Raw genomic sequence first — 15,734 nt, 5'->3', positions numbered from 1 at the left:
TCTCCCCAAAAACCCACCACACTCAAACTAAAAGGAACAGGCAATGCAGATTGATTAATTTGTATAGTTTAGCTTGGCGCTTTGGGTTGTGTGTGTGTGTGTGCGTTTGAAAAGGAGTCAGCAACAATTCTGGGCTAATTCTCTACTGGCTAACAAGATGTTTTAGTGCAAGGATGCTAGAACATTCACTGTGATGAGCCAATTAAATGGGGCACCTTGGGGAGGCTACAACAAGTACAAAAAGTGTCTGTGGTCTTGTTTCTGTTTAAATGTCAGGGCCCTGACTTTTCAGGTTGTTGCATGTTTAACCAAAGGATCCATATCTGCAATTAAATGCATATATTGGTGAAAATAACCCTGATAGAAATCCTCTAAATGTTAGGTGCGTTGTTGACCTTGTTGAACAACTGCTGTTCTGCTTTAACCAATTTTTTGTGTGGTTTTTGCTTTATTTCTTTCTGCTTCTCTCCTTCCTCATTTCCTGCTCTCTCCCCCTCCCCTGCTAGAAAAACTGATTGAGGGCCTCAAATCTCCTGAGCCTGCACTCCTCCTCCCTGATATCCTGCCTCTCGCTGATCCCTTCGGTAGCACCCCTGATGCTGTGAATGGTAAAATCCTGAAAAGCCTCTCTGGCGTGTTCTGTCCTGCATGTTGACCCACCGGCATTGCATGTTTTGAACCGTGACAAGCATGTGCCCAGAGGTCAAGCCAGCCAGAGCCCACAAAAAGTGACTTTGGGAGACAGAGGGTCATAGGGTGTTGTTCAGTGTTTGGAATTCACTAGCCTATGGCTGAGTCTGCGAATCAGACATGTGAAGTTCCTTCACCCTGGGCATCACCGCCAAACCATCCCCTTCCCTTGTTCCACTAATTCTCCGCTTTCTGTAATCTATCACTTCTTCCTCTCATTTTTATCCTTCCCCAGTGGGAAACTCAGGCCAGATCTACATGTGCAGCAAAAATGGGGTGGTAGAGTCCTGGTGTGAATGGACTTCAAATTATACAGGAGGGCAGGAAAGGCTCATTCACTGGGCAGATGTGGGGAATCTTTGGCTCTTCAGATGTTACTGAACTTGCAGCTCCAGTCGGCGCTAGCAAACATGGTTGATGGCCAAGAATGATGGGAGTTGTAGTTCAGCAGCCTCTGGATAGTCAAAGGTTCCCCACCTTAGGGGGGGGGGGACCCAAATTATGGGCTGAGCTCAGATAAACAGAAGTATGAGATTACTTTACTCCATATATACCCACCTGACCTCTTTGATCGGCAAAACTGGCATTGTTACAGGTGCCACGTAAGACCTGTCCAGTGTTCGTAAGAATTTGAAATTTTAGTGTGGCAGAACTGGATCTCCCTGCCTGTGGATATCAGGCAGGTGCCTTCACTGTATTATTATCAACACTTGCTAAAAACATATTAGTTTAGGCAAGTATCTAGAATGCCAATGCAAATTGTAATCTGTTTCTCTATACCATGCATAATTTTATATGCTTCTAGCCTGTTGTCTCCTACTCGCCTTTTCCCTAAGCAAAAAAGTCCCAAACATCTATCCCCTTGATCATTTTGGTTGCTCTTTTCTGATCCTTTTCCAACTCTACAATATCCTTTCCAAGGTGAGGCAACCAGAACTGTACCGGGTATTCCTAATGCAGTTACGCCATAGATTTATTTAATTGTACTGTATTATGGTACTGGCAGTTTTATCTTCCGTTCCTTCCCTGGTGATCCCTAGCACAGAGTTTGCCTTTTTCACAGCTGCCCTACATGGGGTCGACATCTTCACTGAGCTATCTTCTATGACCCCCAAGGTCTCGTTCCCAGTCATTCACCTACAGTTCAGTCCCTATGAGCTTATAAGTGAAATTAATATTCTTTTTGCCCTGACGTGCATCACTTTGCACTGGTTTACATTGAATTGCATTTGCCATTTTGGTGCCCATTTCTTCAGTTTGGAGAGGTTCCTTTCGCAGCTCTTCGCAATCTCTTTTTATTTTAAAGAGCCTGAGCAATTCAGCACTGTCAGCAAACTTGGCTACCTCACAGCTCACCCCTAACTCTAGATGGTTATGAGCAAGCTAAAAAGCTCAGGTCCCAATACTGATCCTTGGGAGACTCCCCTTTCTACTTCTTTCCATCCAGAGAGCCGTCTATTTATCCCTCCTCTCTACAATCTACTAACTTAACCCATCCCTGATCCACTTCACCCCCCCTCCCCACTTTCCTGCTCTGAAACGATGCGTCCGCCTATTTCTGCTGTGTTTCTTCTTGCATCCTTAGAAATGGTTTGGCGTGCCTGGGTCTCTCTTGCTCTTGAGGAGCCTCAGTGCTTTTCTCCTCAGATTTTAGTTTCTCTCTGCCGCATTCTTTCCCTTGCTCAAAGACTTAAAAGCCCGGGATACAAAACACCCTCTGGCCCTTGCAAACCTAAGCTCCCACAGCATCCTGAATGGGCCCAGACAAGACTGGCTGGCTGGCCTAGTCCATCCTCTGGTCTCCCTTGTGCTATATCTTCCCTTCACAAAGCTGAGAATTAAATTGGGGTTTTTACAGCTGTTGCATGTATGGAATAGCCATAAATATATACCTGATGTTCCTTTTCCCAAAATGTATCTTGAAAGGTGCACTTAAGCCACCAGTGTTGCAAGCACATCTTTTTCTCAGTTCAATGCATGCCATAATCCTGGACACTTTTGGAAAGCTAAAGAGACCTTTCCTAAGCATTTTAAGTAGCAAATTATTTCCAGCTGCCTATTTGCCGGAAGAAGAAATTGAACCAGCTACCGAAGTTTCATGGCATGTTAAAGCCAAGCCTTATAATGAAACTGAATCACAGGAGTCTGGGCTGCATGCTTCCGTTTTTGAGACTTGTCTACATGTGTTAGAAAGCACATGGGGGCAATAAGGAACGTGAGCCTGACAGGCTCCATCTGCTCATCCCTAGCAACGAGAGCAGCTCTGCGGTGCAGAATACATCCAAATACCACAGCTCAGTGGGCAGGGCATCTCCAGGGACCTGCAGCTTGCACCATCTTCACCTGGCCAAAGGGTCAGGTTGAAAGAACTCCTGCAGTTGTCCCTGCCCACATGATTCTGCATCCTGGAGGGGGCATGGAATCTCCTCCCATGGCTGTGGCATTGATGCTGTCAGAGGTACGTCTGGAAAGGAACCTCACTGACACTCGGAAGTTTGGGCTTGCAGAGGTCTACCAGTGTGCTGGGCCTTTCTTGTTCTGTGCTTTCCTGGGTGCCCAGGAATGCACAGTTGTGTCGATGGGAATATCCCTTTGAAAATCACCCTCGGACCAAACTGACATTTAGTAGTGGGCAATCCAGGTGTTGGAATGTCTCTGCCTGCAGTAGGATGTCCAGGGCTTAGTGTTTCAGGCTATGGCCTTCTCTTCCTTTCTTCCCCTGCTGAACCTCACCTAACTTTGGCTTCTGCTCTGTTCCTTTGTGCCTTCGGAAAGGAAAAGCTGAACTAACAGTTGAGAGTCTCATCCCGGGCCTTGAGGCTCCTGTGTCGCAGCATATATCATCGCAGACAGACTCTGTGGCTTCAAACAGAGCAGGTTGGTGGGGGCTTGAGCTCAGGCGGGCCATGATGTCAAGCTGGTGACACCATGATGAAGAAATGGGTGGGCTTCTGTGTCTTACATTCTCAGCACTGGGGCATTGTCTGCAAGCTGAACTTTTCTTTAGCGTGTTAATTTGAAATTTTAAAAAGATCCATACACCTTCCCTGGGGTGCATATATATATGCACAACCTCTCTCCAAATGCTACACATTTAAATAAGGCAAAGTATTAAACATTCTGCAACCTGCAGCCTTGGCATTATCAACACCACGCTCTCACAGAGCTAACAGATTAGAATCCGTCTCATCTACAGTTCAGCCCAGAGTGCTGTAACTGTAATCCTCCTATCTCATTGAATTTCAACTCCTTAAAATCCAGAGCTGTTAAATAAGCAGCAAGGCATCTCCCAAAGCCCTTTAAGCTGATATTTTTAAGAACACCACCTGAAATCAATTTATTTGTTCAGAGGCTGCTTGTATATGCCGAGTCCTTTCAAAACGACTAATTTTGTCCCCACTTCGGCCTAGGATTTTAAAAACTGATGCATTCAAGCTCAGGATGAGTTGCAAGCAGACAGCTTGCCAGGTGTGACTGCTAACCTCCTCTTCTCTGTACTGTTTTCTTGCTTGCTAACCGGGGGACGATCAGATTCTGTCACTGGGGAGGACTCCCTGCTTGACTGCTCTCTGCTTTCTAATCCTGCCGCTGACCTTCTGGATGAGTTTGCTCCTTTAGCCGTTTCAACCCAAGCTCACAAAGGTAAAGTACCTTTAAGTGTTGTGTACAAATGGGAGAGGAGGTTGGGGAATGTGAGAAATGTGCAACATGAAAGTGGTGGAAGCATCTGTGTTGAAAGCTGTGGTGGTCCCTGTGTGCCAAGGCAGGATGGTGGTTCAGTTAGCAGGATCCTGTTAATTCCAAATTATTTTTGTGTGCCAAATGACAATGCCTTCATTTCTTCTTTCCTGGGTCCAGTGTGATCTCTTAACATGAGTTTCTGGGGGCTGGATGGGGGTGAACCCCTACGTTGGCACGCCCTTCCTCTTCCTTTCTCTTCAGATCACAGTGCAAAACTTCCTTCTTCCACGAACATTTTTGTCATAGCTCTTTCACAGTTGATGCAGCTTAGTGGCCAAGTGTTTGAGCTGCAAGTTGGGCTCATAGGAAGTGAGCAACACACTATTTCAACCACTCCCAACCTGGTGCCTTCCAAATGTTTTGGGCCGCAACTTCCATCAGCCTGGGACAGCCTGGCCATATGATTCTCAAGCTGACAGGAGCTCTGCTGTGCTGCCTGGAGATGGTGGGAACTGCAGCTCAGACAGGTTGAGGTGCGAAGTTGGGAATTTGCCCAGCCTGGTCTGAAATATGGGCTTCAAAATTGCTGGCGTTCCTTCAGCGCTTGCCTGTGGAGTTCTTTCTCTTCCTCTGGTCTCTCCATCCTCACTCTCTAAATGTAAGCTGCTTGTGGGGCAGGCCCACCAACAGAGGCGAGCAGCTGTAAACCTCTGGCAGTTGAATCCTTAGGGTGTAATCTGATATCGAGGGCTGCGTGCCTGTGCGCCACTTGGTTGTGTCAGATGTTGCTTCTCAGCATCTTTTGCTTGTGTTCCCCAGTAAAGAGCAGGGTCTTTTCAGTGGTGGCTCCCTGCTTGCGGAATGCTCTCCCTGGGGAGGCATCGTTGCATATCTTCAGGCGCCAGGCAAAAAGATTCCTTTTTAACTGGGCCTTTTGCTTTTAGCTACTTATGACCTTTTAGAGAGGGTGGGATATTTTAATGTGTCACCTCCCTCCCCAGTCTTCATGTGTGTGGGTTTGCTCTGGGTCGCCATGACACAAAAGCAACTAATACATTTAACAAATAATAATGATGGTGATACATGCCCTGGATGCACATGGCTAGCACTAAATAAATTAATTGTCCTCTTGGCACATATGCAGCGCTTTAGGAACGGCTGACCACTGCCATGTGGGTTTCGCAATGTAGCTTCCGGCCTTTGGGAATGAGCTTTCCAAATCTGGCCTGGCCCCACCTCCCCAGCCCAGGCTGGCCATTGGCTCTGTGTTGGGCAGGAAGGGATATAAGGACTTCTTTCCAAGCTGAGCCTTGCTTGAAGTGAACATAGTAAGCTGCCTTATACAGAGTCAGACCACTAGCCTGTCCAGAATTGCCTGTGCTGACTCGCAGCAGCTCCCAGCCCTATATGGAGATGCTGAGGATCAGAGGCACCAAGTGCCGCGCAACAATGGGGGGGGGGGCTCGTCGCATGCACGTGACATCACACGTGCAACACCCCCATGTGATGTCACAAGTGTTGGAAGGATACCACGAGGCCCAGTGAGGCCCTCCGTCGCTGCAGGGAGGCCTGGCAAGGCCCACCCCTTCAAGATTTTTTTTTGGGGGGGTCAGCCCCATCACTGCATACCTTGGGGAGGGGAGCTGAGCTGTCCTCCGCCCCATAGAGTTGGCACATATGCTGAAGATGGAACCTGGGACCTTCTATGTTCAAAGAGGCTGCCCTGCGGCTGAGCTATGCCCCATTCCCTTGAGTGACCAGATCTACTGGAGCTCCAGCGCATCTTGTGTTTCTGGCCTGGCTTTTTTTACCCCTGGCTTGTTCTCTGCTCTTGCCTCGTTGTGGGGCTCTTTGCCGTCACAGCTCTTAGTTCCTGGCTCACTCCACACTGCCTGCATGTGGCCCAGGTGAGCTTTGCCCACCAAGCAGCAATAAAAATACTCCTCTTGGTATGGGCTACATCTGCCTGGAGTTCTAGTACATCAGCATCTTTTCCTGGGAATAATGAAGCATGAGCCACAAAGGAAATCGTTATGAGCAAGAGACCAGTTTTATGTTTTATCCGTAGCTGGATGTGCAGTGAGCAAGTGCAACAGGAACGGATCCGTATTGCTTCCACTGGAGTAAGTAACGAAGAGTGATTTACAGTTCTAGCTTGTTCTAAACATTAGAATGAGGTTTCTGAGGATAGGAGCTGTTTGCTAGTATAACAGCTAACCTCAGAAGGTGGTGGAGGTTTTTAAACAAGGATTAAATGGCCATTTGTCAGGGATTCTTTAGTTGTGGTTCCTTCATTGCAGGGCGTTGGACAATAGTCTCTATATATAACAAAAGAATGAAAATTGGAGACCATCAACTAGCCATTATGGAAAGATGTCTTGTTAATTCCCAACATTAGCCTGGCAGAATAGAAGAGTTTTCCGCAGGTGTTTAAAGATTGACTCAGAAGGCACCTGCTGAATCTCTAGTGGCAGGGTGTTCCACAGGACAATGTTCTGTTTTGAATTGCTGTCAGATGAGCCTTGACAGCTTGCAGGATGACCAACAATGCTCTTGCAGATAATCTCTGTGATCAAGATGGGATAGAAGGGTTTAAGTGGCCCTTAGGGCACCCTGGACCTAAGTTGTTCAGGGCTTTGTAAATTACTACAGGCCCCTCAGACCAGGCTTGGCAGCAGATGAGCTTAGTTAGGGTTAGTTAGGATTCTGTTGTTCTCTATGTTGGAATCTGGGTGTGGGAAGAAGCGAAAGTGTATGACATGAGTGGGAAAGGTGATCTGCTTAATTTCAAAATAAGCAAAATAAGGCAGGGGATGGGTCTATCTGTGGTCCTCCAGATGTTGTTGGATTCCAACTCACTCAACCCAGCTAGCATGGTCCATAGTTGGGGGTGCTGAGAGCTGTAGAATATCTGGAGCTTCCCCATCTCTAAAAGAAGTCCAGTTCATTTTCTGGCATCCTCTTGGTGGAGGTAGAAATTAACAATCTTTGTTTACAAGTTGGGGGGGATGTTACAGATGTTGCATTTCTTCCAGTCAGTAGCACTCTGAAAGCAGATTGATTCCTTGGAGAAGTTGCCTTACTCTTGGGGGGGGGGTGTGCGCGCGCGCACGCACGCACGCAAACTGTCTGAAGCTGGTATGCTGAGTTTCTTCTAGCATCACCTTACGCCACTAGGAAGCTCTGCTGTTGCAGGACTACTAAGTGGCAGCTGCTTTTGCTGGGGGTTTGCCACTTTTCAAAAGTGACTTGAAGGGATCTCTTGTCAAAATCTGTCCCAGAACTGAAACCACACCTGACAGCTCTGGGCCAGCCTGAAATAACCCCTTGCCCTCCACTGCGAGTGTCTTGGGAGCATGTGGGAATATCACTGAGCTCGTGGCTTGGAGGAGGAGCCCTGTTTTCCACAACTGTGGCATCTCGAAGGGGGTGGTAGACCATGTCTGCCTTCACAAACGGTGATCCCACCATGAGTCTGCATTCTGTGAACCACCCTGAGACCTCTGGGTGTAGGGTGGTATATAAATTCTTTACAAAATTATAATAATAAGTCTACCAGAGGCCCCCACCCTCTTGGTGGAGCAGAGCGTTGACTCATCTGAACCAGGGCTTGGGCTTGTCTCTCTCTTCACTGCCTTTTCTCGTGCCTTGTGAGATCAGGTCCCTGGGAACGTTGCTAACTATCTAATGCAGCCTGGCTGCTTTCTTTCTCACAAAACTGCCTCTGCTGCTGCCACTGCTGCTGCTTCTGTTTATTTTTCATGTTTATACCTCACTCTCCTTTTTAACTCATAACAATTTAAAGCTCCACCTTCCAACCTTGCCTTTGCTCGCCTGGTGTGTCCTCCAGCTGTTTGGGACTGTGATGGGAGTTTTTCGACCCAAACAGCTGGAAGACATGGCAGGTTGGGGAAGACTCTCCGTCCGCTAATCCTTCTTTGCAACAAAACACATGCAGCTAATGTTGTTTTGGTGGTTTCTAACCCGCTTTCTCTGCTCTATCTTTTTGCTCCTTTTTAAAACTTCCACCCCTCCTCCCATCGTGCTGCAGAAGATACTAACCTGATCTCTGGCTTCGATGTCCCTGAGGGCTCTGAAAAGGTGGCAGGAGACGAGTTTGACCCCATCCCTGTGTTGATATCCAAAAATTCACAAGGTAAGCAGGCAGACTGGGGGTGACTTGAGATTTTAAGGCAGTGTCTTTCTTTGTGGTAGCATGTATGGCCTGAAACTAAACCTGAGGCTCAAGGCTTGCAGGGTCTCCATGCCTGAGCCTAGTCTTCTTCAGCTTCCATAGTCTTGGCAGCGCTGGGCTCCTTTCAGTTCCCACTTGTTGTGACAAGGACACATTGAGGAGAGGTGAGCATCCCAACATCTTGAGTAATAAGAAAATTATTTTGGAATCTGGCATAATAGTGTTACTGTCCCAAATCTCCTGATCGTAAATGGGTGGGGGGAACTACCTCTAATAATCTCCAAAGGACCCTTGTGATTTAGAACCAAATTCCAGTATTCAGGATTTGGTTAGGCTTCCACCAGGGGCCTATACCAACCCAAGGAGATTAACAGTTGATTTCCATCACTACTCTACGGCTCCTTCCACTACCACGCCCTCTTGGTTTAAAAAGCAGCTTGCAATGTAACATGATTAGGAGACAACCACCCACCTTGTGCCCATGGAACTAATCCTGAGGGTCTTTGAATCCTGACCCAGAGTTCACTGCTGGGAATAGCTATAATACAAGCTTGATGATTTGTGGTGGAAGGAATCAAGGGGTAGGGCCTCTTGGCCAGGTGACCCATTGGATTCACATCCCCTCTCTCCCACGGACTGCCATCCTGATTTTTGACCGGGAGTTTCATATAGGCCCAACAGCACAGAGTTATACAGTGGTGCCTCGCAAGACGAAATTAATTCGTTCCGCAAGTCTCTTCGTCTTGCGGTTTTTTCGTCTTGCGATGCACGGTTTCCCATAGGAATGCATTGAAAATCAATTAATGCGTTCCTAGGGAAACCGCCTTCAGACCAGGTCCGGGGACAGTCTGTCCCCGGACCTCTTCTGAAGGCTGGGGGGGGGGACAAGGGCTTTTCATTCCACCCCCAGCATTTAAAAAAACCCCGGGACAGCGGAGGACTTCTCCGCTGTCCGGGCGATCTTAAAATGCTGGCGGGCAGCATTTTAAAATCGCCCCGGACAGCGGAGGACTTCTCCGCTGTCCGGGGCGATTTAAAAGCCCCTGGGAAGGCAGGCAGGGGGGACAAAGACTTTTGCCCCCCGCCAGCCTTCAGAAGAGGTCCTGGACCTCTTCTGAAGGCGGGCGGGGGGCCAAAGTCTTTGCTCCCCCCCGCCTGCCTTCAAAAGGTGTCCCCACTGCGGCGGGAGGTGTCCCCTGCCCCCCCGCCCGGCTTCGGAGCACCGGGAGAAGCCATCTCCCCGCAGCCCCTTGCTGCAAAAGACGTCGGGGGAAGCGGGGAAGCGAAGCGCTTCGCTTCCCCGCTTCCCCCGACGTCTTTTGCAGCAAGGGGCTGCAGGGAGATCGCGATCTCCCCCCAGCCCCTTGCTTCAAAAGAGGTCCGGGGGCAGCGGGAAGCGAAGCGCTTCGCTTCCCCGCTTCCCCCGGACGTCTTTTGCAGCAAGGGGCTGCAGGGAGATTGCTATCTCCCCGCAGCCCCTTGCTTCAAAAGAGAAGACCCGCTGTCCCCGGGGCAAGCTTCGTTTTGCGAAGCAAGCCCATAGGGAAATTCGTCTTGCGAGGCAACTCGAAAACGAAAAAACCTTTCGTTTTGCGAGTTTTTCGTCTCGCGAGGCGTTCGTCTTGCGGGGTACCACTGTATTCTAAAACACAACACACCTTAAAGCTAGAGAGTGTATTGGGGTGCTGGGCTGAAGTTGAACATTCTGTCATAAAGGAATGCGGGTGGTACTGTGGGTTAAACCACAGAGCCTAGGACTTGCCGATCAGAAGGTCGGCAGTTCGAATCCCCGTGACGGGGTGAGCTTCCGTTGCTCGGTCCCTGCTCCTGCCAACCCAGCAGTTCGAAAGCACGTCAAAGTGCAAGTAGATAAATAGGTACCACTCGGGCGGGAAGGTAAATGGCGTTTCCATGCGCTGCTCTGGTTTGCCAGAAGGAGCTTAGTAATGCTGGCCACATGACCCGGAAGCTGTACGCCGGCTCCCACACCCAATAAAGTGGGTGCCGCACTTTATAGAGTGCCGCAACCCCAGAGTCAGTCACGACTGGACGTAATGGTCAGGGGTCCCTTTACCTTACCAAAGCGGCTGTGCAGAGAAAACGCAGGATGTAGACCATGAGCAGCTGAAAAGGGGCAGGGGCATCTTTTGATAAGACATGCGTAACATTGAGACCTCCATGGGAAGACATAGATGCTCCCTGTTGAATAAGAATTTGGTGCTCCACAACTCTTGAAATTGCCTTTCCCCCTTTGTCCCATGGTCCATGTGCACAGGACTCCCCCTCTCAATTTTTGTCATGGAGCCCTGCCTGGTAACAGATTCTTGCTCTAATATTTCCTTAACACTGTTGTATAATCATCCTATGGAAGAGGAGACTAGATGAGGTTGCTTAGAGAGGGAGGAGCTCTAGATCTAAGCCCCTGGCCCTCCATTTATTCTGTTTACTTATTTCATGTAATCTATACACTGCTTGACTGTAAAAGCAAACAAACCTCAATAAAATTATCAATAAGAAAAACCAACAATAATTTAAAACTTTGAAAAGGTTAAAACAAAAATAGACCAAGTTCAGATTAAAACTAGCATCGACTTTCTGGACAGGCTTGTCTAAACAAAAACGTTTTTAGCAGACACCTGCCTGACTTCTATCGGCAGAGAGTTTTGAAGTGTAGGTGCTGCCACACTTAAAGATAAAGTTAGTTCTCCTGTTGACATCTGTATCAGGAGTGCAATGCCACAGGCAGAGCCGCTGCTGGCTGACTTAACTTTTTAGAAGGGAGCAGCTGAGACATTTGGTTGTTGGAATCTCTCTTCAAAAGCCACATTGAAGACTGTGTCTGCAAAACTTTCTGCATCTATCTACTTGTAACTCCAAGAGCCACGCTTGTGTAGATTCCAGACTGCTGCTGCTTTCTCTAGTTTGTAGCTTGCTCTTCCTTTTTGTTTGCTTGTGAACGCCTTTTTCATTTTATTTATTGAAAAGCTAACTTTTAATTCCCTTTAATTCTCTTGCTCAATACTGAATTGCTATCTCTCACACTTTCAGGTGGGCATTCTAGAAACAGCAGTGGAAGCTCTGAATCCAGTCTTCCCAACTTAGCCAGGTCTCTTCTGCTAGTGGATCAGCTCATAGACCTGTAGCAGCCACTCAGTAACCAAGGCGGTTTCTGTAACGTACCTTAAATCCAATGTGGTTTTTTTGTTTTGTTTTGTTTTTGTTTTCCCAACGGAGCTAAATCTTTAGTTGTCAGGTGATTTTGTGTTCCTGTTGTTGTTTTGTTTAAAAATAACCCTGCAGATGGAAGGAGCCCACACCCTGAACCCCCAAATCATGGCCCCTCTCTTGGGACTCCCCTTCCCTCCGTCTCAGCACGTCCTTGATGCAACTTGCTACCTTGTGCACTTCTCTCTACTAGCCTATCTCTAATGGGAGCACCGCTGTTTATTAATCTCTTTGCTATGATTTTACCTCCCCACCAGCTCCACTGGAACCATAACTGTACATGAATTACGTGTAACCTGTGTATGACCCTTACTAGAAATGCATACAACTATAATACATCTGGGGCCCCCATCCCGCCTTAGTCTAGAGAATGCTAACCAAATGGTATGTCAACTTCTTTTCGTAATCTAAAACCAAGAAGGAGAAGGACCTTGAAAATAAGTCACCATTGCCCCTCTCTGATGTGCAAGGGGGCAGGGGCTCTCTTAGGAAGGCTTTGGGGGAGGACTCTGGGCATTGCCTTCTCCTCCTCCACAGCTAAAACTGTGCCTGAGATCTGCTGAGTAGATACATTTCCAGCTTGGAAAGTGGACATTTTGCTCCCTAACCAGCATTCTGCAGTGTGCTTAGGAATGGGCTGTGCTTAATAAAATAAGATTTAAAAAACAACAACACCCAAGCTATGGAAATTATCCATCGCAAAATAGTTAAACGTAAAACATCATAATGTCTAAAAAGCATGGCTAAGGTTTTTCCCCCCTGTTGGATGAATCCTCAGTTGAAGAGGGCATTTGTAGCAACGGATGTGTACTCTGGTGGAGGGCTTGGCCTGTAGAGGAATTCTGTAAAATTAATGTACAGGTCAGACATTCCTGCGGGTGAGGTTGTTGTTTTTGGTTTTTTCCTTTTGGCTGTCTCCCTATGTTGCAACTAGGTATAGTGTTAACACAGTACTATGGAGCCATTTCCCCCCCTTCCCAGTAGGCAAAGGACTGTAATCTTTATTTAGATCCTTCAGTCTTTGTAGAGCTCGCATGCACACCTTGTCAGCCAGTTGAGAGTAAGTGCTTTCCAGCTTAGGTGTACCTGAATGGGTTTTACCTTTTATTTCCACCTTGATATGCTCAGTTTCGTCAAACTACTGGATAGAGTAAACTTGTTTTCATCGGCTTCTGATCTTCAAGTCCAAAGTTAACTTGCCACTCTGAAGATGTTCTTCTGAACGGAAGGACCTACCCTGACTCCATAGTGGAATAATTATTAGCTTAATGCTAACTCTGTGTATGTGTATGTAGCTGTATTGGTAAAAAGTGCAGTTTTCCCACGTGTGAAAGTATGAATGACTAAATTTATAGATGTATCAGCCTCTCCTACATGAAGGAAAGACACCTTGATGACGTCCCTGAGTATTCCCCCTTCCAGCTTCCCCCACCCCATCTAAATCTCCCCCTCAGAAATTAGCTTAACAAATTCTGTAAATAGGATTTAATCGTCATGTCCGTTCTCTCTGAATCTTTCTAAGATCTACATGCACACTTCATGATAAAAAGTATTGCTTATGTGTGATGTGTCCATTTCCGTGTTTCTGCTGCACTTTCCTGATGATTTACATGACAGAACTATGGAAATTATCTTAGTAAAATTGTTGATAGATCTTTATATTTTTTTGGGAGGGGGGTGGGGTTGTTTTGACTTCTGAATCCCGAAGCACAGGCGACCGGGTCTGGATTATGTGGACAAAGCTTTAGATAGAACGTTATTGTATAGTCAGATACTGAAAAATATATGGAAAAAAAGAATGGATTTTTTTAAACAAAGTAACCACCTGCTGTGTATAAGAAACCAAAAAAAGAACATTTCTGTGAATTAAAGTACTTTTAAAAAAGAATGTTTAACATTTTAAGTCTACTTGAACTTGTTGAAGAGTTCTGGACACAGAATAATGGAAGTACCTGGTTGCTTGAGGACAGTGCTGTGAGCAAAACAACTGTGAGTGTTGGGACCTTTTAAATTTTTGTTTTGTTTTTCCAAAAATGAATCATGCATCTGGATTGGCAAATCTAACATGGTGGAAATAATTTATCCTGTACTAAGGTTTATGAATTGACCAAAAGTCATTGAAATGACGTGTAGCAGATTCTTTAATAAACAGCGCAAGACTGAAATTCTGGGAATGATTATTAGCCTGTTGCAATATATTGCGGGAGGTTGAAGTTCCTTTTTTCGAAAGGGTGATCAAGTATAGGGTGTGTGGGTGTGTTGCAAGGCTGCCGTTAGGCAGAATCAGACAATCTGCAGCCCATTTTGGAATACTAGTAAAAAAAGGCAGGGAACAAATATTTTGATTATGATCATGCGAGGCATCACCTGGATTTTCTGCCTCCAGGACCAAAATGTCTTTGACTGCTGAAATGTAATGTCCGGGGAAATGACTTGATTTCTCATATCCTTAAAGACAAGGATAAAGGTGTGTCTTCTACTCATGCCACGAGCCCCAATCTCTGTCCCTGTGTCTTTACTGGGGGAACTATTTTTCCCCAATGAGTTGCTTAAGCAGCTGCAATTGATGCAGACCAGCAGCTGGGAAATGCCATGGTCTAGGTTGACAACCTTAGTTGTGATAGACCTAGGGTGGCCAACACCCGATGCCCTCCAGATGTTGTTGGCCTCAAGCTCCCATCAGCCCCAGATGGCATGGCGAATGAACAGGGTTGATGGAATTTGTAGTTCAACAACGTCTGGAGAGCATCCTATTGACTTCCCCAGCAGTCTGCTGGAAATTCACTGGGGAGAAATTCAGCACCAGAAGTGGCATCTCTGTTGTTGAATTTCTTGCTGTCTGAGCTAGTTATTTAATATTTCTGATGTGTGTGTGTGTATACTTTTGTTTTGTAAATTGTGTGGGCTGACTTCTGTCTTGCACACTAATAATAATAACAGCAGCAGCAGCAGTAACAACAACGATTAAATGGGCGGCACCCCACTGGGTGTATTTTAAATTTTCAAAGTAGGAGTGCATACAATTCCTGTATTGTGGGCTGTGGACTCGATGACCCTTTGGGTCCCTTCCAGCTCTACAATTCTGTGATTCTGTACTCAGCATCTCTTCACAATCAAAGCATTATTTTGAAGCTGTGCCAATGAACTGCTTATTCGGAACCACTTCAAGCAGGATCAGGCCAACTCAGCATTCTCAGAAAGAATCTCAGCAAGTAGTTGGCTTCCCTGATATTGCTTGGATCACCCCTGACCTTTGGCCTTGCTCCCTGGGGTTGGTAGGCATTGTGGTGCATCAAGCTCTAGTTAGCGACACCTGTTCTAGGTAGGCCAGTGAACTGCAGTCTACCTTCAGGTTGCCCCTGCAGAAATGTTTCACTGCATGTAGTGCCAAGCTCAGCCTAGCATGGACTGTGTTTGGCTAGTGTCTGCCCTGCTCTCTTAGATGATAATTGGCAGTAGACAATGTAGTTAAAAGTTCAAAGTAAATTCTGTAGCCCATTGATCATAACACAGCACTGTGATGCTGATCCACGCCCCGCGACAGCCTTCTGCAAGCTGATGCACTCCAGCAGATGCTCTGGACTACAGCACCTCCCAACCCCAGACAGCATAGCCATATAATTTCTAAACACCACTGAGAAATTCTGAATTTAATCACCTGAAATAAATAAGTACAAAATGAACCTAGGGCTAATTGTGATATGTAGCCCAAGTCATCTAGCAGGCAGCAGTTTAGCAAAGATTGCAGTGAACCGTGTTCTGGCACAACTGCAATCTCTGAAAGAAGGAGGGAACTAGTGTGATGCTGCAAAACTTTTCTGGAAGGAGGAGCTGCTCTTATCTTGTTAAAGGGCCTGTTGCTTTTCTGACATGAGTGGAAAGCTGTGCTGAGCGAGCAGAAACTGCTGCCTGCCCTCTGCAACAAACTGCCATGTAAGAACAC

General features: G+C 46.8%; 1 protein-coding gene across 9 annotated transcripts in view; it reads left to right on the top strand.

The window, feature by feature from the left end:
- The window catches only part of AAK1 (AP2 associated kinase 1), a 105,848-nt gene that overhangs the window by 76,571 nt on the left and 13,543 nt on the right, over window positions 1-15,734 (top strand). For 3 of the 9 annotated variants that reach the window (XM_082229810.1, XM_082229811.1, XM_082229809.1), the window contains 4 exons: window positions 507-608; window positions 3,466-3,567; window positions 4,222-4,332; window positions 8,423-8,527. The exons of 2 other annotated variants lie outside the window; for them this stretch is intronic. In XM_082229810.1, the coding sequence (XP_082085936.1) occupies window positions 507-608; window positions 3,466-3,567; window positions 4,222-4,332; window positions 8,423-8,527 (420 nt within the window). Of the gene's footprint in view, window positions 1-506; window positions 609-3,465; window positions 3,568-4,221; window positions 4,333-8,422; window positions 8,528-11,614; window positions 13,957-15,734 lie in introns of those variants that run through there. 4 more of the 9 variants (XM_082229817.1, XM_082229812.1, XM_082229813.1 and 1 more) reach the window with 4 other exon arrangements.

Source organism: Podarcis vaucheri (genome assembly GCF_965113315.1).
Source record: "Podarcis vaucheri genome assembly, chromosome: 7".
Classification (NCBI taxonomy): domain Eukaryota; kingdom Metazoa; phylum Chordata; class Lepidosauria; order Squamata; family Lacertidae; genus Podarcis; species Podarcis vaucheri.
The sequence above is the reverse complement of the archived record's forward strand: the minus strand, read 5'-3'. Positions and strand labels throughout refer to the sequence as shown.